General features: G+C 34.1%; 1 protein-coding gene across 1 annotated transcript in view; it reads left to right on the top strand.

The window, feature by feature from the left end:
• LOC139503826 (titin-like) overlaps window positions 1–22522 on the top strand; it is a 118155-nt gene that overhangs the window by 26710 nt on the left and 68923 nt on the right. The window contains exons 15-28 of the mRNA XM_071293758.1: window positions 6898–7035; window positions 7701–7823; window positions 8339–8575; window positions 9328–9487; window positions 14082–14257; window positions 15758–16221; window positions 16644–16831; window positions 17321–17461; window positions 18365–18540; window positions 18903–18974; window positions 19765–20067; window positions 20360–20410; window positions 20736–21038; window positions 21582–21887. Coding sequence (XP_071149859.1) covers window positions 6898–7035; window positions 7701–7823; window positions 8339–8575; window positions 9328–9487; window positions 14082–14257; window positions 15758–16221; window positions 16644–16831; window positions 17321–17461; window positions 18365–18540; window positions 18903–18974; window positions 19765–20067; window positions 20360–20410; window positions 20736–21038; window positions 21582–21887 — 2838 coding nt within the window. The remainder of the gene's footprint in view (window positions 1–6897; window positions 7036–7700; window positions 7824–8338; window positions 8576–9327; window positions 9488–14081; window positions 14258–15757; window positions 16222–16643; window positions 16832–17320; window positions 17462–18364; window positions 18541–18902; window positions 18975–19764; window positions 20068–20359; window positions 20411–20735; window positions 21039–21581; window positions 21888–22522) is intronic.

Raw genomic sequence — 22522 nt, 5'->3', positions numbered from 1 at the left:
ATCAAGTAAACATGAAAACAATTTTGTCTGAAAGTCTTTGCAATTTATTTTGAAGTTAATAATAGATTTATGATGATTAACTAAAATAATTGAATTTTCATTTAGCAGTATATCCAATATTAGTAGATTAATTGCTAAAGTAGTCTTGTCTGGTAAGACCACCCTATGGATATCTCTGAAACATGAAACTGGTTTCATGTCATTAGATGTCTGACTTGGAGGATTGTATCAATGGCATGCATTTTACCTAGACTAATTAAAATTGTTAAAATGCTGACCTATTTATTTTCTAAATTTTCTTCTCACTGAAGATTTCATCCTTCATTTAGTTTAATAATCTGGATGTACAGTGGCGGATCCAGTCATTTTAAAAAGGGGGGTTCCCAACCCAGAGTAAAGGAGGGGTTCCAACTATATGCTCCCATTCAAATGCATTGATCGGCCCCAAAAAAGAGGGGTTCCAACCCCTGGAACCCCCTGGATCTGCCACTGATGTACCACACAATGCATATGCACAGTGACACCAATAGTCACAAACCAACTCCCCTTCCCCTCCAAAAAAAATAATAGCAAAAAGATATTACAGGTTGAAAAATACCATTGAGATTATTGTAAATGTTGAATTGTCACAATATCATTCCTTTCCCTTTAATATTAATTACTCAGGCAATGATAAGTGTGTCATCAATCTAGAATTTATCCACATTTCTTTACAAACATGTATGACTGGTGCATTGTACATGTATTTCTAGAATAAGTATGTGATCAATCACATGAAGAAATTGTAGTAAGAATAGGGTAAATGGCACAAATTGAAGGCTGTACAGTGACGTGTAATGATATAATGTCTTCTTCATTTGAACCCAGGTGGAATAATTGGTTGTCTCATTGGTAATCCATCATACCACATCCCCTTATTTTTATATTGAACAATTCTGTACTTATACTAGACCAAGAGTTAAGACAGTATTGTTATAATGAACTTTAAGTTTCTTAAAACATACTTTATGGAAACTCCTCTAGATTTGAAATAACATAAAGATACTTGTTAATTGTTAAAGACAGCATAGTCTTTTGGCTGGGATGCACAAAGTGCAAAACTTACATCAGGTGGGTAAAAGTTGGTACCTATTTTGTGTAAAAATTTTCTAACAGTTTTCAACCCAGATTCCACTGGCAGATTCAGAAATTTTCATAAGGGGAGGCCCACTGACTGCCTAGGAGGCCTTCTCTAGACATGCTCCAGTGATTCCTTATATATTAAACAAAATATTTTCCATAAAGGTTGGTAAGTGGGGAGACTGGGCCCCTTGTTTCCTCTTAATCCTCCTCTGGATTCTTTAAATTTAATGACAGTTGTGCACCTGCTACTATGGAATTATTTTTAAAAAATAAAACTTTTCGCCTACCTTCACAGTGGTAAACTTTTGCAAAAATTTTCTCATCTGAACATAATTTCAAAATTTTATAGATTTGTTTGAGGTAATATTATTTTGCTTAGAAGCTGTATATATCATTGACATATTACACTTTGGGGGATCCAGGATTTTTTAAAAGGGCATATTTGTTGATAATTGAATTTTTTCCGCAGAGCAATTCAAGTTGAAAAAAGTTCTGGATAAAAAAAAAATTGGCCATGAAGGTGTATTATATGTAGCTTACACCCTCTTTCTCATCCGTTCCTATGAATTGAAAGGAAAAAATTCCAGGGTGTTTATAGCCTATAACAGTTTAGTAAGTTTAATCTTTAAAAAAAAAAACTTTTACTAAAATCAAAATAACCTGAAAAAAACATTTGAGAAAATGTCAAACTATTAAACTGTCACATGATCTTCTCTTGTCATAACATACATATACATCTACTTAGTCAAATAAATTAGGAATATGCTCAGTGGTGGATCCAGAACTTTCGTAAGGGAGGGCCTGCTTCAGTCACCCTTCAGTGATTCCCTATATAATTTACCAAATTTCTTCCCCTGGATCACCCTATGATGCTAAAATGAAGATCATTCGTTTGTTAAATTGAGACTCAAGAGCTCTATACAATAAAAAAAGTAATAACAAATTTAAGTTGGTCTTGAATAATTCTATCATGCTGTAATAAGTAAGAAATAGAAATTTTCAGGTCTTTTGTCATCTCTTTTGAATGTCATTGCAATCGTCAATTAATTATCTCATTGGCAGTGATTCCACATCTTCTTATTTTTATGTTACCACACCTACATATTGATGTTTCATTGTTTAGGAATTTTAAAAGAAATTGTGGAATTTGATCATGATGATAGATGTATCATCTGTTTCCATGGTAACTGTTTTGATATCTTTTCAGATCATTGATAAGTTCCAATACACATCTTATTATCAGTGTAAACGTCTGTTATATAATTTGATGTAGATGGATTTTGGTTAACCCATGGTTATAAGTGTACCTGTTGCATATTTTGTACATAGAATTAAAACTACATGTATTGCAAATCAAATGAAACTTTTCACAGAGTTAAAACATTAAAATTTGATGTTGGACGTAATTTTCAACATTGCATGTTTATAATGATTTTTTGGGGGTTTGACAAATTAAACTTGAAAATGACAATGTTTAAAATTAAGGACACCTTAAATGTATTCTATTATAACTAAAGAAAAATATGAAAAATACAAATTTCAAGAGGAACAATGCTAAAAAAATTGTAAAAAATCAACTTTATATGATTAAAAATGTTTATATTGAACAGATTGAAAGTATATTATTGATATTGAATATTTACAACATCAACTTTTTATACACAGTGACTTAGATGAAGATTTGTCTCCTTGGCACTCATATCACATCTTCTTATTTATGTTGTGAGTTGAAACATGTATTTTCATCTGTTTAAAAGATATTTTTTTTACTCAGATGAATTCATCAAAGAGGGATTTATTTCTCTTAGAAGAAATTTAAAGGTCCCACTATTGTATTTATTCAATTGGACAACAGAGCTGACAAAAGTTTGAATAGATTGAACAATAGGAAATGAATATGGATAAGTTTCATTTGGTTCACAAAAAATCCTTGAAAAATGATCAGTTACCTACAAACTGAAAATATTTCAAGCAGTAAATTTAAAACCACTACAAAGCAAACATTGTATTCTGTTTAAAAAAAAAATTGTTTAGAGGTTTTATTTTCGAAATGTGGGACCAGTCACAGACAGGACAGTCTGTTTAAACAGGGATTTGATTGTTTCTGCAAATAAATGCTATTTAGGTTAGGCAATTTCTGGTTCTCTCCTGGTAGTCCTGGTGAGTCCTGGAATTGGTTAATCTATTTAATAAGATTTTGTTTTTAAACTTTTACCTGAAACATTGTGTGATAAAAACTCAGCCATCAAAGAACTCATGCCACTGGTTAATTACGCTACTGAAACCGATAAATAAAAATAAGGATTCATCAAATCTATTTGGGTCACATCTTTTTGGAGATCAAAGTCATATTTTCCAATGATATGGCAGTAATAAGGTATTTTAATGACTAATATGTCTAATGCTGTAACATATTATAAATATATAGGTGGCATATAATTCTTACAAAGTGAGGTATTAGATGAGATCTGTGTGGAGCAACACAATTTAGGAATGGCATGGCCATATCAGTAAACAATAGTAGAGTATGGTCAAAGAGTGCTTGCATGGATTAACTGAAAGCAAGTTCTGAGGACAGTATATCCTAAGGTTTTTCATACTCGTAGCCAGGAGGGGTTCGGGGGGTTCGAACGAAGCCCCCCCCCCCCCCTTTGCAATCAAATAAGCACTGTTAAAGTCAACGTTTTATTCAAATTGTGACTGTTAAAGTCGAGTTCATGAGTCCAACGAACCCCCCCTTGGAAATTCCTGGCTACGGGCCTGTCTTTTAAACCTTACCAGACATGCAGTCTAGTTAATGTGAAGTATTGGACAGAAGAACATTTTTAGAGGTCACTTTCTTATTTTTCATATGGAAAATTCTGAATATTTACTCTCGAGATTTACTGGACATTTGGTCAAGTTGAGCAACAGCTTTTTACGGACCAAACCAAATTTAATTTTGACCTTTTGATGCTGTGCTGATAAATATAGAAGTGATGTATTGTATATTCCACTATATAAGCTGCTGTACTTCAATACTTCAACAATATTAACACGCTTTACTAACTTACTCTGACTTTAATAAAAAAAAACTTTAGAAGGGATGTTTGAAAAATTTATGACACTTGTTCTAATTTACGTATGAATGAACTGTTGCAAAATGAGCCTTTTAACCCTGATAAATAGTCATGTAACATGTGAATATCTTCTAGAAGATCTAATCAGTGGTTGTCTAAGTTTTTGTTATTTGGAAAATTCAGTGTTGAAGTCAGATCTTTGAAAGTTAATCATGATAATTATTAGGTATGACAATTTTAAGAAGCGTGTTGAATTGCAAAAGTAGTAAAATTACTGAAGCTTTCTAAAATTGATAAATGAATGGTATTTATAAGCAAAAGATTATTTATATTGAATAACCTTGACAAGGTCAAAAGAATTCCTAATCAAACCTCTCTGTCTGATACTTAATACAAGCTACAATTAGTGATGATTACTTGTTATGATTTCTCTGATCAGCTGCTGCATGGGGCTCCATACGGATAATCGGAAATTTATAAGTAGCAGTATGGTTGATAACTTCCATTTCATATTTAAATAAAAAATAAACTCAATTTAATTACTCCAAGGATAGCCCAGCAGCCTTATAGTTGTAGTTGTTTAGTTAATAATAATTTTTAACCAGATTTTTTATGGGGATGTATGATGGCTGGCTGCTGCCAAACAGTGTCAATTCATTAACATGAAAACCCTTTGACAAAGTCTTTTCAAATTTAGATATGTTGGTTCATGTGACTAAATGAAGGTCAAGTGCAATTTTCACTATTTCAGCTTTTTGTGTTTTCTCGTTGATGATTTCTAGAGCTTTCAATATTTAGATCTAAAATTCACCTTGACAAAGAGGATTAATGTTAATGTTCATGTTAAGAAGAGCTGTACATCTTAATAATTTATACAGTGGGAGTTATGTACATACGCATTAAATTTTATTTTGACTAAAATATAAGAATTTTTTGTAAAATTGCATTTAAAGATAAATTTGTTAATTTATCAAAATTTAATGTCATACATAAGGTGCATCCTTATTATCTTGTCTTTAAAAACAGGGCATTTCATATAAGCTACTAATATAACCTCTATCCTTCAAGATTTATAATTCACCTTGACAAAGAGTAATGATGTTAATGTTAATGTGAGCTATACATCATAGGTAACAGGTAGGTAAAGGTACCAGGTACTCTTATAGAGAACCTGTCATCATTATTCTACATTATTCACATACTAAGAACAGAAAAATAAATGTGTACAGGAATAAATTTTTATACGACCGCTAAAAAAATTTCGGGTCGTATATTGGTATGACTTTGATGTCGTTGTCGTCGTCGTCTCCCAAAGACACATTGGTTTTCACACTATAACTTTAGTTTAAGTAAATAGAAATCTATAAAATTTTGACACAAGGTTTATGACCACAAAAGGAAGTTTGGGATTGATTTTGGGAGTTTTGGTTTTAACAGTTTAGGAATTAGGGGCCAAAAAAGGGCCCAAATAAGCATTATTCTTGTAACTTTTGGAAGAAGAAAAATAATGCGAATATAAATTGTCGCCAATATGTTAAACTTGGATCTTTCCTTTTTAAACTTCATCAAGTAATTAAAATCAGAAAATCGCGAAATTAAAAAGCTGTGAAGTGGTCAAGAAAGGGAAATACGTGAAATAAAGTATCCGTGAATAAGTTGGTTTACAGTACAAGTCTCCTAAACAAAGTGGTTCATTTCCAGCCAAATTATTTATAAAAAAAAATGTCAATTGATGTTGAATCATTGCCTGCAGGAATCATGGTTAAATGTTGGCTTAGTTTTAAAAATATAGAAGTTCTTTCCACTAGAAATAAGTACAAAAACCCATGGCACTAACAAATTTTGACTTCTGGAAATTTTAATTTATTGAAAGTTTTATGTTTGGTTGAGGATCATTATGCACAAAGTTTTTATGGGAGAAAAAAAATAATTTTCTTAACATTTCTCATTTATGATTAAAAAAAACAACATTTCTAAGATATGTACTAAGAGGAGGTTGTTTTGATTTACAAGGCATTAACCTGCTGGTAAACAGGTATTCAGAAGGACAATTAATGTCTCATTATAAATTATTAAGATGTGTCAGAATTACCAGGAGGTTATTTTGATTTACAAGACATTCACCAGCAGAGATTCAAGGCTTTGAACTATTTTTGGTGAAGACAATTTGTTTGTTGAAGTAGATTTTTATCTTTTCTATCTGTTGTACCGATATTCTGAAGTTTATGTCTTGATGTTTTGGCATAAACTTTGATTATGGGTGTATTGTTTTCTTTCTGATGATGTACATGTTGCCATGGTTACAAAGTATTTTCCAAATTGAGATTATGATTAGACAGACAGTGCAATGTAAATTGTACAGTAAAACCACTGCTAGTCTGCTCTTCATTCATGTTTACATGTTTGGGGCTCTGATTAGGGTGAATCATATAAGCTAGTCAGTAATAAGAGGTAACTTACTATAAAGTATAAGTATTGCTGTCTGCTCATGTACCTTTTAAGTCCAACACATCAAAAAGGGTGTTTTACAAAGTAATATAATGAAAATTTGCTCACTTGTAAAATACTTCCTTAGAATGTTAGATAAGGAACATAATTCTGGTCCTACATGTTACAGGGGAGATAATAAAACTTAATTAAACTTAAATATTACAATACGGTGGAATAGAAATAGTATATTATATATTTAGAAATGAAATTCTTTTATCTCTTTCAGAATTAAAAGAAGAAACTATAACCATGCCAGAATTCAAACAGAAATTAAAGGGGAAGAACCTAACATCCACACCAAAAAAATCCAAACTGGTAAAAAATATTGACTCAGTGGAAGTTGAATCAGACAGAAGCTCTGATGGTTGGTATATTTCTTATACTGAGTTTATATGAGCACACCTGTATACCACCTCCCCAATTCAAGGGGAGACTCTCACATTTTAACTTGCTTTCATTCTACAAGACATGCTTGCAATTAGAGAGGACTAAATCTTGATTGAATAAAATGTCTGTTATCCTTCCATAGAATTCATGGTTCGATAGAATTGATTACTATGGATTCATTTATTTTCTTGGGTTCCAATTTTTGTGGATTAAAGAAAAGTTACATGTTCTTGAATATTTCATTTTTGTGGTCTTGCCAAAGTCTGGATACAAGTGTGTTATTCATTGTGCATTTATTTTCGTTAAACTGTAATTCTATCAAGTGAACCAACACCTTTAATTTTGTGTTCAACTGTTCCTATGAAATCCATGAAAATTTTGATCCAACCACAAAAACATATTTTGTTGAATAGTTGACTGAATTTTCTGGATTTAGGGACTTTGGAAGTCTTATAATTGCTGCTGTTAGTATGGATACAACAGAACAATGATTTGGAGTCCTTTTGGTTCTTTTTGTGTTACCCTTCTAACACAGGATTACTTGATTGTGTTTAAGTTTAATAGGGACTGTTATATAATTAGGGACCACCAAGATGAACCTAGTTTGAGTTTGGCGGATATAAGTCCTATTTATATTTTCAGATTTTAACATACTAGGGACCACAAGGAAGGACCTAGTTGGAGACAGATATGTAGCAGCTGAATTTGAGGATGGAACAACAAGACCTTTATTTAAAAGGAAACTACAAAAAACTATTGTAGAAGGTTTGTTAATTTCAGATATAAAATGAGGAGATGTGGTATGATTGTTGATGAAATTCAATAACTTATAATCCACTATAGAAGAAGAAGAAGATATAAGAAGATATTTTTATTCCAATTATGGGCCACAAAGGGCATAAACATTACAACATCAATAATTTTCATAATACAATACAAACAATGATATAAAAAAAGATTAATAAGAACTATTTAACTATAAATGAATTGGAAGGAAACAAATCTAGGTCACACAACAACCTTCAACAATGAACAAAAGCCATATCATATAGTAAACTATAAATAGCACCAAATGTTAAACAAATCAAATGAAAAAACTGCCAGCCTGATTTATGATAAAACATTACAAAAAAATGACAAACATACTTTTAACAAATTTATTTTTGTGACTTTTGCAATTATAAATATAACGTGAATTTAAATCTGTGCGAATATGTGAAATTTGGATCTTTCCTTATATAAATATAACTCGTACCACATATTCTTATTTCTATTTACAGAAAATTCCACAGCAAAGCTAGAATGTGAAGTTGCAGGAATACCACAACCAAAAGTCCTCTGGTTGAAGAATAACCGTCCATTGTTTGAATCAGATCATTGCAAGGTCGTTACAGATGGGGCCACACACACACTGGAGTTTACAGACATCAGGAAAGGGGACACAGGCCTATATACGGCCAGAGCTATGAATGTTAATGGGTCCACAATCAGCACAGCAGAATTATATGTAGGAGAAGGTATGTCAATTTGTGGAAAAAATTGCATGAATAATGAAAACCATAATGTCTCTGTCTAGATAGAGACATCTTCCAAGCCTTATCTCTACCTTTGAGAGTTCAAAAAACATAGAGGGGCTAAGTGGTCTAAGTAGTTCTACTATTGTAATGACATGCCAGTCAACTCTGAGGCTGTGAGTTTGAACCTTGCTGTGGGAATGCACTTTACTACAATTTTAATTGACTAGGAGTGTCAGTTTACCTATTGCAGTTCAGTGGTTTTCACCAGCCACTCCGGCTTCCTCCACCAATATAAACTAACCACCACGAAATAGCCCAAAAGTAGCACTTAAAAATTAGTTTAAAACACCAAAAAACAACCAATCCATCAAACAACATGGTGCAGTGAGATTTACATTTCTCAGATCAATTCTTGTCCTATGCCAAACAATTGATTAATATCGATACACACATTATTCAAATTTATACAAATGACGTGTATGTGGAAAGCTATACTGTTAAAAAGAACTATTTTATTAAAGATTACATAAGCTGTGCATGTGTTATGATTTTATCAGTTCTGTAAAAAAAATTGGTTTAAGTAATAGATAAAAGAAGATAACTCCAACTTCAAAAGTTGCCAGAGGGAGTTGCAACCCTCAATTTCCAAAATTTAGTATCTTTAATCCAACCAATATATGGAAACCATTAATTAATTTATGTACCCTGTCTTTCTGGATAAAAATAGTAATGAGTTGTGTATGTACTTCTAGTCCAACCAGCCTTGCTGAACAAATATAAAGAAGGACTATCAGACTCCAAGTACCAGACCCCAGCTTACTTCTTCCAGATGAACAGTTGTCAAGTAGAAGAAGGGCGCTTGGCTCGCTTTGATTGTCGTGTCGTAGCTTACCCTAAACCAGAAATTGTATGGTAAGAATATACTTTTTGAAAGCCATCTGTTTTTTTTATGGTGGTGTCTCTTTAACCGTTCTAGAGTTATGCTTGTTTACATTTTGAAATCATTGCCGAATTCGTCTTTGCTATTCTCTAAATCAAGTATGTCTCAACCAAATGTTATGAGAAAGTAAAATCACAAAAATACTGATCTCTGAGGAAAATTCAAAAAGGAAAGTCCCTAATCAAATGGCAAAATCAAAAGCTCAAACACATCAAACGAATGGATAACAACTGTCATATTCCTGACTTGGTACAGGCATTTTCTTATGTAGAAAATGGTGGATTGAACCTAGTTTTATAGCTGGCTATACTTACACACACTCAGATAAAGTACAACTTTGGTTAGCATCATTTTTACCTTTCTTCAGTTATGTCCCATTTAGTCCGGCCGATTGGTGCAGATATAGAGCAGAATTGTTCACTTGATGAGGAAAGCATGAAACTTTGCATAGTAGTTCTTGGTTATATACCCTTTGATTTCAGCTATGGACCCACTCTGAAAAATCCAATATGGCTGCCATTTTCAAGATGGCGGAAAAACGATATAAAATTCAAGATTGTCCTAAAAGTATTCTATATAATTTCGGAAATTAAAGAAATGATTCTTTAAAAATGGACTTCATGTTCTTGAATTTGTTATCAATTAATTCTAAAGTATAAAACAAATAATTTGGGTATTTCTATAACACATAAGTTGCAAATATAGCTGCATATACAAAAACAAATAGTGAAATTCAAAATGTTAATCAATATCATAATGTTACATGTTATTGTAATTGTTTTAAGGTTGGAATGAAATAGCTTGAAACGAGTCGATTGACGTTAATATAGGTCAGTTAAATGTGGTGGAATACTAGGTAACTCATCTGAACTTTGAGGCAGTGCCGAGGGCACCTTGGCTCGTGTCTCTTCAATGCCACGTCTTACGTCACTTATCGCGTTTGCATCTGCCGTACCCACTACATCGTCAAATTATTCTATGTAATCAATAGGTGTACCTTTCTTCAGGCGGATTAGACGATTGCCATCATTTAAAATGATTAAGGGGCAACTATTTCCTTTTCCAACTACGTGCGTAACCAATTTGCAACATTTCAGCGAGCATGGTCCTAAAATGCACTCCTGGTCAGCACTTTTATTAGTTTTAATGGTAACAGTCATGTTTGAATTTGGCGGAACTGTGATGGTTCGTTATCTGCAAACTAGCTGAGTTAAAATCTCGTTTCCACTATTAACAAATGATGCATTTATCTCTTTATTGTTAATGGTAATTGTGGGAGTACTCAGGTTTATCACTGCAATCAGTGTGTCCAAAATGACTAGCCTAAGTATAACATCGTCTGTTAATGGCTTTTTGCACACAATCCATTGTATGTTTACTCTGTTAATGTCGAGAGTCGTTCCTTATAATCTTCTCAATAGTAAGCTGTTAACCCAAACCACGTAGCGTTACGTTCTCCAAATCTCCATTTTTTACTGGAATTAATTTCTCTATTACTAATGTTATCATTGCAGCAGTGTCCACAATCATGCTCACATTCTGGTCATGTGTAGTACCTCGTACTACTAAGCTATTTCAAATTATTTGTCTGATGACAATATTGGACGAGGCAGTGGGCCTCTGTTCGATGTTGTGATAAGATGATGTTTCATGGCCAATAGACTTTGGAATCTGAGTTGTCCTACTGGCCCGACCCTTTGCTCCATTGATGAGGTTACACTTTGATTTGCTCCGTATCCTGGTGAAGGTTACCGTTGTCTGAAATATTCGGGATTTCTGGAGTTTGTCCGTGGAGATGCTAACCGTTGTCTTTAGGGACTATATGATCTCTAGCTTAGTGAGGGTGTTGTTGATTGATAGGCATTAAGCTTGGGTGTACTTCTATCTGCCGATTTACCTCGATTGTATTGCTTAAAAGATCTTCCACGTTTATATTGATCAGGTGATCTTCCATTGAACTGGTGATCTTCCATGATTTTTTTATCAGAAGAACCGAGATTATATTGATCGGCCAATCCAAAGGTATGCTGATTAGTTGACTACTCATATTTTCTTTATCGGTGGTCGATGGTCATAATTGGCACTTTTTTATCCATATATCGCCATCTGGTTTGCTTTTGAGGTTTTCAATTGTTTTAACACCTTGTTGAATGTTTCTGGGTTCATCTCTATAACATGCCTTGAAGAATCTTTGTCTTTACATCCTCGACGGAATGTTTTGGTTCCAATCTGGTTTGATCGTCTTCCTTGCTGAAGCGCTGCTCCAAATGAATGCTTTTTTAAGGCCTTGGAATCATCATCTGTGTTTACCATGCGAGCGTACTCAAAGCCAACATCGGCCTGGCAATCTGGGGCCTACCCACATTTTTCCTGATTTCCCATTGTCATCTACCGGCAGTTCGTTCAAATTGGTAAATGAGCGCCTCCCAAGAGATGGATCCTCTTCAATTGAGTTTTTGAATTGTTGGCAGCTGTGGGCTTCGGCTCCGGTCCCTTGCACAAAGATTTTCTTGTCACATGGTATATTCTCTCTCCAGTGAAGAGTATGAAGAAGAGGTGTTGTCACACTCTTTTTCTTTCCTCTGTCCTTTCCTGGATCGGTCAATGGAGCCAACTTGATGTTATGGGAAGCATATTAGAGCTCCAGAAGCGGACGAGGTTGTCATCATTGGAGTGATAAATGTGGGATTTGCCATTGACTCGACGGGGATTATACCGTAAGTAGGCACTGCATTCAACATTGGAGAAACTTGATAGAATCCATTTGTAGCTAATTGTTTCTGTAATGGTGTGCTGATCTAAACCAAATATTATTGACTCATAGTAGATGGTAAGTGTGCGTAAGAAGACACATAAGCTTTTTGCTGGTATCCTTGATTAGTACTAGAGGTTTATAGTATGTTCTTAAATGGAGATTGTTGTTTAATAATTTGAACTGTCTCATGCAGGGCCCAGGGCCCTGACATAGGACTTTTGACTTAAAGACATCTTCAACAGAGTTGGCGCGGTTTATGGTTCATGCGAACTACAATTGTGGAAAGACCCACGGCATGGATTTTGATGTGTACTTTTGGTAAACTTGCGTTGTACTGGCTAAGGTCAAATTTTGGCTTAGATGATGTGTCCATTGCAAAAATATTAACTTCTTTATTTCGATTGTCCACTGATTCATTCACAACAGATGCCAGTTGTTGGAAGGTACCCTGCTGTTCAAATGCACTTTGAAATAGAACTGTGTCTCCTTCCTCAGTTGTTGTCAGCTTGTCCATTCGTCTCACCACAACATTGAATATCTTATTGGTCTGACCATCAATTACGCCAAGCAATTATTACTAGCCTTGTGGTCTATCCTGTCTTCAGACTGCTGAAGTTGCTGAGATATTGCTTTCACCTGTTTGTTATTGATATTCATTGCCTCTTTCTGTTCAGCTTGAAACGTAATGAGACCAAGACATATTTTATATATTCGCGCTTCACTCTGTTTTATATTGCGGTAAATATCAGCTGTTCGTTTAGCATTTGATTTTCTATCTGTTAAATATTCTTGGTACAATTGTTTAATAGTCATTTCTGAGCTGTCCTCTGTTAAAGCGTCTTCAGCTGTGGGTTTCTCAATATCCCCAAGTGATTTAGTTTCTGCCATTTCCATGTTCTTGTCCTTGTTGTCCTCAATTCCTGCCATTTCACTGATATGCGTTTAACTGATTCTCAATTCACAGTTTAATGTCTCAAATTGCAAAATATTGCGACCAAGAGATAAGATAGGCACTGAATAAATCCCAAATCATAGCTTTTATGTGTGACCCAAGACAACAAATAGTGCAGCTTTTAATGAAAGCTACTACTGCTGCTTTTTATGAAAGCTACTACTTTGTGTATGAAATGACAAGCAAGGCAAAATCAGAAAGGACAGAACTGGGACAGATACCAAATGACACTATACACTATACATCAATAAAATGCTTATATTCAGGTCAATTCTCAATAACGAATATTTGCTTATTTTTTAATGCGGCCATTTTGAAAATAGCCGCCATTTTGTATTTCAAAAATAGATCAAAACAAAATCTTGCTAAGTACACCAAGTCATTCAAATATGTTGATTTTTGTGCACCCAGCATCAAATCCACTGTGTTTTGTGCAATACTGGAAAATATTTTAGAACGTACGGCAGCCATCTTGAAATAAGCCGCCATATTGAATTTTGAGGATGGGTCCATAGCAAATATTGCTAAGTACACAAAAATGTACCATCATGCAAAAATTGGTGCTTTCCTCATTATTTGAGCAATTTTTTCACCGATCGGCCGGACTAATTATAACTTTATAAGATATGAAAACTGGGTCATTTATTATTGCGATTTATGAAAAATGGACCATAATATGGGATCAGTGATTGTAATTTCATGAAATTCTGCATACAGATGCATATCAGATATTAGAATGCAAGTTCGTATTATTGTGATACGTATCCAGTCACACTATTCACATTCATAAAAATCTCCCAATAATTTCTGAATCACAGTATTTGACATCAGATGACATCAATATAAATATATTTTACAGGATGAAGGATGGAAAGATAGTAGAACCAAATGACAGATACAAACTCCTAAACTTTAACAATGAGATCTACTCCCTTCTGATCCAGAATGTTGTCAAGGAAGACATGGGAAGATATACATGCTGGGCTCATAACAAATATGGCGAGGCCATGACAGAAGCTTATCTTAATGTTATTGGTAAGTTATTAGAGCTATCAATGGATGGACTCACAACAAATATGGCGAGGCCATGACAGAAGCTTATCTTAATGTTATTGGTAAGCAATTAGAGCTATCAATGGCTGGGCTCACAACAAATAAGGGGAGGCCATGACAGAAGCTTATCTTAATGTTATTGGTAAGCAATTAGAGCTATCAATGGCTGGGCTCACAACAAATAAGGGGAGGCCATGACAGAAGCTTATCTAAATGTTATTGGTAAGTTATTAGAGCTATCAATGGCTGGGCTCACAACTAATAAGGGGAGGCCATGACAGAAGCTTATCTTAATGTTATTGGTAAGTTATTAGAGCTATCAATGGCTGGGCTCACAACAAATAAGGGGAGGCCATGACAGAAGCTTATCTTAATGTTATTGGTAAGTTATTAGAGCTATCAATGGATGGACTCACAACAAATATGGCCAGGCCATGACAGAAGCTTATCTAAATGTTATTGGTAAGTTATTAGAGCTATCAATGGCTGAGCTCACAACAAATATGGCCAGGCCATGACAGAAGCTTATCTTAATGTTATTGGTAAGTTATTAGAGCTTCAATGACTGGGCTCACATCAAATAAGGGGAGGCCATGATGGAAGCTTATCTTAATGTTATTGTAAGTTATTAGAGCTATCAATGGCTGGGCTCACAACAAATAAGGGGAAGCCATGACAGAAGCTTATCTTAATGTTATTTGAAGCAACTAGAGCTATCAATGGCTGGGCTCACAACAAATAAGGGGAGGCCATGACGGAAACTTATCTTAATGGTATTGTAAGTTATTAGAGCTATCAATGGCTGGTCTCACAACAAATAAGGGGAGGCCATGAAGGAAGCTTATCTTAATGTTATTGGTAAGTAGTTAAAACTATCAATGGCTGGGCTCACAGCAAATATGGCAAGGCCATGACAGAAGCTTATCTTAATGTTATTGGTAAGTAGTTAGAGCTATCAATGGCTGGGCCCACAACAAGTATGGCAAGACCATGACAGAAGCTTATCTAAATGTTATTGGTAAGTCATTAGAGCTATCAATGGCTGACTCTGGAGTCATATCATTTATTTTATTCAAGTATGATTGTCATGAGACAACCACCACCAGAGACCAAATCATATTATAGATTGTAGAATAGCCTTATAAAATAAACGAAACCCATACCCCTAGTCAGCTATAAAAGGCCTTGTGTCTATTTGATAAAAAATGACAAGTTGTTGGCCATCTTAGAGGAGCAAAAAAGTCAAAATACTTATTTAACAGCTATAGCTTTGCAACTTCATATCAGATTTTTAATAAAAGTGCTTAGAATGTAAGTTTTGGTCAGCTTAAAACATATGATGTCTAAAAAAAAATCAATCCCTTAATTATATAGACATCTCTACCAGTTGCAATTGGGTTTCTATTTCCTTGACTTTTATTCCACATGTATGTTGGGTTTTTTTTCAAAAAGAATATTCATCATTTTGTTTTATTTTCATAGCTTTTCATGATCAACAAGAAGAAGGTGACATTTCACCACAGTTCCTGACAAGATTCTACGACCAAACATTGACCGAAGGTGTGCCTGCCGAATTACAATGCCTCATCGATGGCCGTCCATTTCCCACGATCAAATGGCTGTTTAATGACTGTGAAATCATACCAAATGATAATGTTCACATTTTACAAGAGAAAAACTTGATTGGTCTATGTATTAAGGAAGTGACCTCAAATGACCTTGGTACATACACATGTAATCTAAAGAATGCCCTTGGAGAGGCCAAATGCAGTGCTGGATTAAATGTTCTCAGTGAAAAAATCAAGAATGTTCCTGTATTGCCCAAATTTTTAAGGAAACTATCTGACCAAAATGTTAGAACAGGAGAAGGTGTCACATTTGAAGTTGTTGTGATAGGTGAACCACCGCCAAAAGTCACATGGTTATTTAATCATAAACCAATATCAGTAAGTATTCAATTTGAATTTATATTTTCATGTATATTTTCAATTTATATTTATATTTTCAAGTATATTTCAATTTAGCCAATTTACTGGATTGATGAAAAATCGTAGTTTCAAGATTGTCAAACTTCATTCTTTTAGCAAATTCAAACTTTGATAGGTGCATAAACATATGATTACATACTATTATGCTATCTTAAAAAAACTAAAAAAGAACTATGCAACTGACTTTATTTAAATATTCGATTTTCTTAATTTCTGAAATTTTATGTCATACATCTGGTTTCTGCATCAAGAAATTATAAAAGTCAGAAAAGTAGGTTTTAAATAATAATTTGAGAAAATATAGTATAAAGTCAGAAAAGATTTTTTTTTAATTTATATTTACCATTTTCCACAAATCCATCATTAAAATAATTCTGTAGGAAACACGCAGAAGATTTAAGATAAGCCAGGATGGAGATGTCTATAGACTGACCATTGAAGAATTGATACTGGACGATGATGGTAAAATAACATGTAAAGCCGTCAACAGTGAGGGAGAAGTCTACTCAAGTGGAAACCTCCTCGTCAGAGAGTCCAGGAAAGGATCAGAAAAACCAGAAGAACCTAAGTAGGTTTATATATAAATAAGAAGATGTGCAAATGAGACAACTCTCCACAAGAGATCAACAACTATAAATCTCAAGGCCTTCATACAGTTTTCAACAATAAGCACACACATCATGGTCATCTATAACAGCTGTTTAGTTTATTTATCAGCAAAAACTATACTTGTGTAAACCTTTCTTTTTTTTCTTTTTTGACAACTTTACTTTTTATGAACAGCTGTTTAAAAATATTGTTTGGTACCTTTACCTTTGAAAAGAGGTCTGGGTGGGTAATACTGGTTTCAATACCTGCAAATTTTAGAAATTATCTCACAAGTTAGACCCAAGTTTTGACCTAAAGCTCTATACAAGTTCTTTGAATTCAGAAATTGGAAAATTAAAGTAATATGCTCATTGCTGCTGAAATATAAGATTTATTGCTAGTAGTTTTTTTTGCAATTTTGATTTTCAAAAAGGTAAACCTAGCACTCATACCACATCTTCTTTTGTAGATTCACACAGAAAGACTTTGATGCTAAATATGGCTACTTACCGACGTTTATAAAGAAAATAGAAGATACGTTCATTCCTACAGGAAAAGATGGAAAGTTTGAATGTAGAGTGATGGGAATACCTGAACCAACTGTCACATGGTAAGCTGGGAATTTATAATAATGGGAATAGTTTTCAATTTGTTTTTTGCTACTAAGAGGTCTCTTGCTAGCATGATGGCCTCTAGTTCTGGAGGTTGTTGGTTTTATACCTGGCCAGGCCTAACCAAAGATTTGAAAATTGGTATTTTTGTCTTCTCCACTAGTTACCGGTATGCAAGAATCATTAAGGAAAATAGTAAAGACATGTTTGCCCTGATTCAGAATAAAGTGTCCAGATAGGAAGGGGAACATGTCCCATGGACTGTTATTTTGTATACTACCACATTAGAAATCTGGCTAAGCTTGTACATCTTGTACAAAGCAAGGTGTTTTTATGCCCCACCTACGATAGTAGAGGGGCATTATGTTTTCTGGTCTGTGGGTCCGTTCGTTCGTTCGTCCGTTCGTTCGTTCGTCCGTCTGTCCCGCTTCAGGTTAAAGTTTTTGGTCGAGGTAGTTTTTGATGAAGTTGAAGTCCAATCGACTTCAAACTTGGTACACATGTTCCCTATGATATGATCTTTCTAATTTTAATGCCAAATTAGAGATTTTACCCCAATTTCACGGTCCACTGAACATAGAAAATGATAGTGCGAGTGGGGCATTCGTGTACTGAGGACACATTCTTGTTTTTCATATCTTTTTATTATGCCACTTAACATTAAAAATACATCTATCATCATAGTCATTTAATGTACTCCTTATGTTCCACATACAATGATAAAGGAACCAGTGCTTTTTGATTTTTCCCATTGTCCTTTCACCCATTCTGCATTAAGTAATGGTTTGGTTGAACATGAGGTTGAAAAAAATATTAACCATAAACTTTGTACACATTATCATGATGATGTGAACTTTATTTAGCTGTAGTGAATAAAGTTGAAATTGATTTTCAAATTTTAGGAAAAAAGATGGCAGAAATCTTACAAATGATGGTCATTACTTAATATCACAAGACGGTGGTAACTGTTACTTGAGCATCAGGGGTGCCAAAGATCGTGATCAGGGGCTTTATACATGTATTGTTGCCAATGCTGCTGGAGAAAACACATGCACAGCTTACATGAAACTGACTGAAGGTAAACTTTACAATGAAAATATATTTCCAGCAAGAATTTATTAAATTTTCTGAAATAAGGGCTCAATTTTTCTGTCAGACAAATTAAGTTTGCAACAATCTCTAAAACAATAAATCTACATTTGAGTTCTACAACGAAAATAAAAACATTTCATACTGTTGAAAGCAAGACAATATTGATAACAAATATTGAAAAGGTTGACAATTATACAATATTTGTCACTTTAAAAAATTATTAAAGTTTGGAAGCTTTAGGCCACAATTGTCTATGGGTTTCTTTAAAACAAGGTTACATTGATAAGCATTCATTAAAAAAAAAAAGATTATAAAACTTATTACTTTATGTGATATTTAACTTTTTAGCTTTGAAACCAGGAGAACATTTTGACAGGGAGTCATCTCTTGCACCACTTATAAGAAAAGGAACAGGAGAAGGTAAGTCTATTTATAAAAATTGAATTTTGGATAGTCTCCCTTTTAATAAAAAAGGTATATGCAGACAATGAATAAGAGAGATTATTCCCGTTTTAATAGAAAATAAGGCAATTATTACAAAATGTTAAAAAGTTATGGGGTTTTATTCATTAAAAAAGTAGGATTTGCAGTTTTTATGCCCCACCTACGATAGTAGAGGGGCATTATGTTTTCTGGTCTGTGCGTCCGTTCGTCCGTCCGTCCATCCGTTAATCCGTCTGTCCGTCCGTCTGTTCGTTCGTCCGTCTGTCAAGCTTCAGGTTAAAGTTCTTGGTCAAGGTAGTTTTTGATGAAATTGAAGTCCAATCAACTTGAAACTTAGTACACATGTTCCTTATGATATAATCTTTCTAATTTTAAAGCCAAATTAAACTTTTGACCCCAATGTCACGGTCCACTGAACATAGAAAATGAAAATGCATGTTTCAGGTTAAAGTTTTTGGTCAAGGTAGTTTTTGATGAAGTTGAAGTCCAATCAACTTGAAACTTAGTACACATGTTCCCTATGATATTATCTTTCTAATTTTAATGCCTAATTATATTTTTTATCCAATTTCACGGTCCATTGAACATGGAAAATGATAGTGCGAGTGGGGCATCCGTGTACTTTGGACACATTCTTGTTGGACAATACTTTAAAGGTTGTTTGAAATGTTTTTCATGAAACTTTGTTGTCTCGTTTATAGAAATTAGAACAACCTCCATGTATTCACCATTTTGCTTTTTTTACAAATGTACATTTTATTTGTAGTTCCTACAATGCCATATGAAAAACCAACCATCAGTGATATAAGACCAGAATCCACCAGGTTGACATGGCAACCAGTATTGACGTCTGCTCTTTCACCTGACAGCAAAAACATAAAATACCTCATTGAAGGGAGAGAACTTCCTGATGCTGATTGGAGAAAACTGGCATCTGGTATCCATGGAAACACTCATCTGCTGAGAAACCTCAGACCACAGAGAGATTATGATTTCCGGGTGAGAGCCGAGAACCAGTTTGGGGTCAGTGATGCCACAACACCAGCCATGTTAGAAAGACCAAGAACAGGTATAAATGACGCTATGCTTTCTTTTACAATTTTCAATGCACATGGCAGGTGCACTGAACACCAAATTTGATTTACTAGGATTGTCAGTTTTCCAACCCAAAGTCGATGGTTCTGTTTTTGGAATTCAAATAGTTTCTGTAGGCTCTTAGACTTAATCCACCAAGAATAATTGACTGTCACAAAATAGTACAATAGCTTTGAAAGCGTTTTTAAACACCAATCAACCAATAAATCATAACAAAATAAAATAATTATGCCACTGCTTTCATAACTTTTCTCTTTGTATTTCAGAAGTTGATGACTTTGCAGACAGCATGAAATCAAAAGTACCCCAGTTTAGGAGTAAGTAACATTTAAATCTTTCTACAAACTGAAAGATAGATTTAGATTTTTTTACTTTCTCTTTTTTTTTTATAACTTTTATAAATTTATATCAATAAAATAGAAGATGGGTAAAAATAAAATAGACAGGATGTAACAACACAATACAAAATGCAGTATTACCATGTTGGGTTAAAATAACTATGGATTAGATATGTTGTCTCTATATAAACTACTCAGTGATATGGCTCTATGAATAGATGTTGTCACTTGATGAAATAGCAAGCTTTTCATTAAATCAACAATTTGTTTTTAACTCATAACTGTTTTCATTTTTGATAAATAGGACCACCAGAACTTCCAAAATCAAAACCATTGATAGCCGACTTTGGAACAGATTCAGTCAAGTTGGCATGGCAACCAGCTTACGTACCACCTGCAGTGAAGACTGCACCCCCAGTGTCATACCGTTTGGAAGCCCAAGAATTACCAGCAACTGATTGGCTGCCTCTGAGTAGCAGACTAACAGACACAAGTCATTATTTATCAGACCTCCTCTCAGACAGGGACTACAATATCAGGGTCCGTGCTGAGAATAAATATGGCCTCAGTGAACCCACAGACTCTATTTGGATTCCAAGGGCAAAAGGTACACTATGATACTGTGATAAAATACTGCTATAACATCAATTTTTCTGCTACAGTAAAATTAATGTTGTGTTTGATCTAGATTTAAATGAAAAAAAAACAAGTGATAGTTGGAAAATTAAAGAACCAATAGAATCTTTACCTATACAAATTAAACAGGGTTTTCATTTCTTAAAGTCCATAAAAAAAATTCATTGAAGCAAGGCCAAATTGAAAGATGCAGTGAGATAGGATTTTTTTATTAGTCATGTTTGTTGAAAGACAGTTATTCACTTGATTGTCAAATTTTAAAAGAAAACATATATTTATAGACCTGATGGAGAAATTAGTATGTAAATATGATGGACTTTGGGATTTGGCATAAATTTGTATTTTGCTCCCAAATGAGTATAATAAGATGCTTCATACAAGCTCATGAATAAATAGTTATACAACTATCAATAAACAATTTCATGCTCACAAAATTTAATAAAAATTTATTGAAACATACAAAAATTTTGATTAACATTATGTCATTATTTCATTGTGCAATTATTGATTCCAGCTTTCCCAGGTGTCCCCATTTCAAGACCAGAGATAACAGAAATTGAACCACACATGGTCAAATTAAGATGGGAACGAGTCGATGTGCCATCATTCTCAGCCAATGACAAAGAACTTATGTACATGATAGAAATGCAGGCGCCACCTGTCAGAGACTGGTCCACTGTTGCCAGGGACATACCAGGCACAGTCTATGTTGTGTCAGACTTGGAACCAGGACAGGACTATAAATTTAGGGTCCGGGCCCGTACTCCGTTGGGTAAGATGTCTGAGCCTTCACCAGTGACATCAGTTTATAGAACTGTTGGTAAGTTAACAGTGGAAAATGTTAATTTTTATGCCCCACCTAAGATAGTAGAGGGGCATTATGTTTTCTGGTCTGTGCGTCCTTCCGTCCGTTCATCTGTCCGTCCGTTCGTCCCACTTCAGGTTAAAGTTTTTGGTCAAGATAGTTATTGATGAAGCTGAAGTCCAATCAACATGTTCCTTATGATATGATCTTTCTTATTTTAAAACAAAATTAGACTTTGGACACCATTTTCATGGTCCACTGAACATAGAAATTAAAAGAGTGAATTTCAGGTTAAAGTTTTAGGTCAAGGTAGTTTTTGATGAAGTTTAAGTCCAATCAACTTGAAACTTAGTACACATGTTCCTTATGATATGATCTTTCATATTTTAAAACAAAATTAGACTTTTGACCCCATTTTCATGGTCCACTGAACATAGAAATTAAAACAGTGAGTTTCATGTTAAAGTTTTAGGTCAAGGTAGTTTTTGATGAAGTTTAAGTCCAATTAACTTGAAACTTAGTACACATGTTTCTTATTAATTGATCTTTTTACTTTTAAGGCCAAATTAGATTTTTTACCCAATTTCACGGTCCATTGAACATGGAAATTGATAATGCAAGTGGGGCATCCATGTACTTTGGACACATTC

The sequence above is a fragment of the Mytilus edulis genome, chromosome 14, assembly GCF_963676685.1.
Source record: "Mytilus edulis chromosome 14, xbMytEdul2.2, whole genome shotgun sequence".
Taxonomy (NCBI): domain Eukaryota; kingdom Metazoa; phylum Mollusca; class Bivalvia; order Mytilida; family Mytilidae; genus Mytilus; species Mytilus edulis.
Note: the sequence above shows the minus strand (reverse complement) of the source record. Positions and strands in the feature narration are given on the sequence as shown.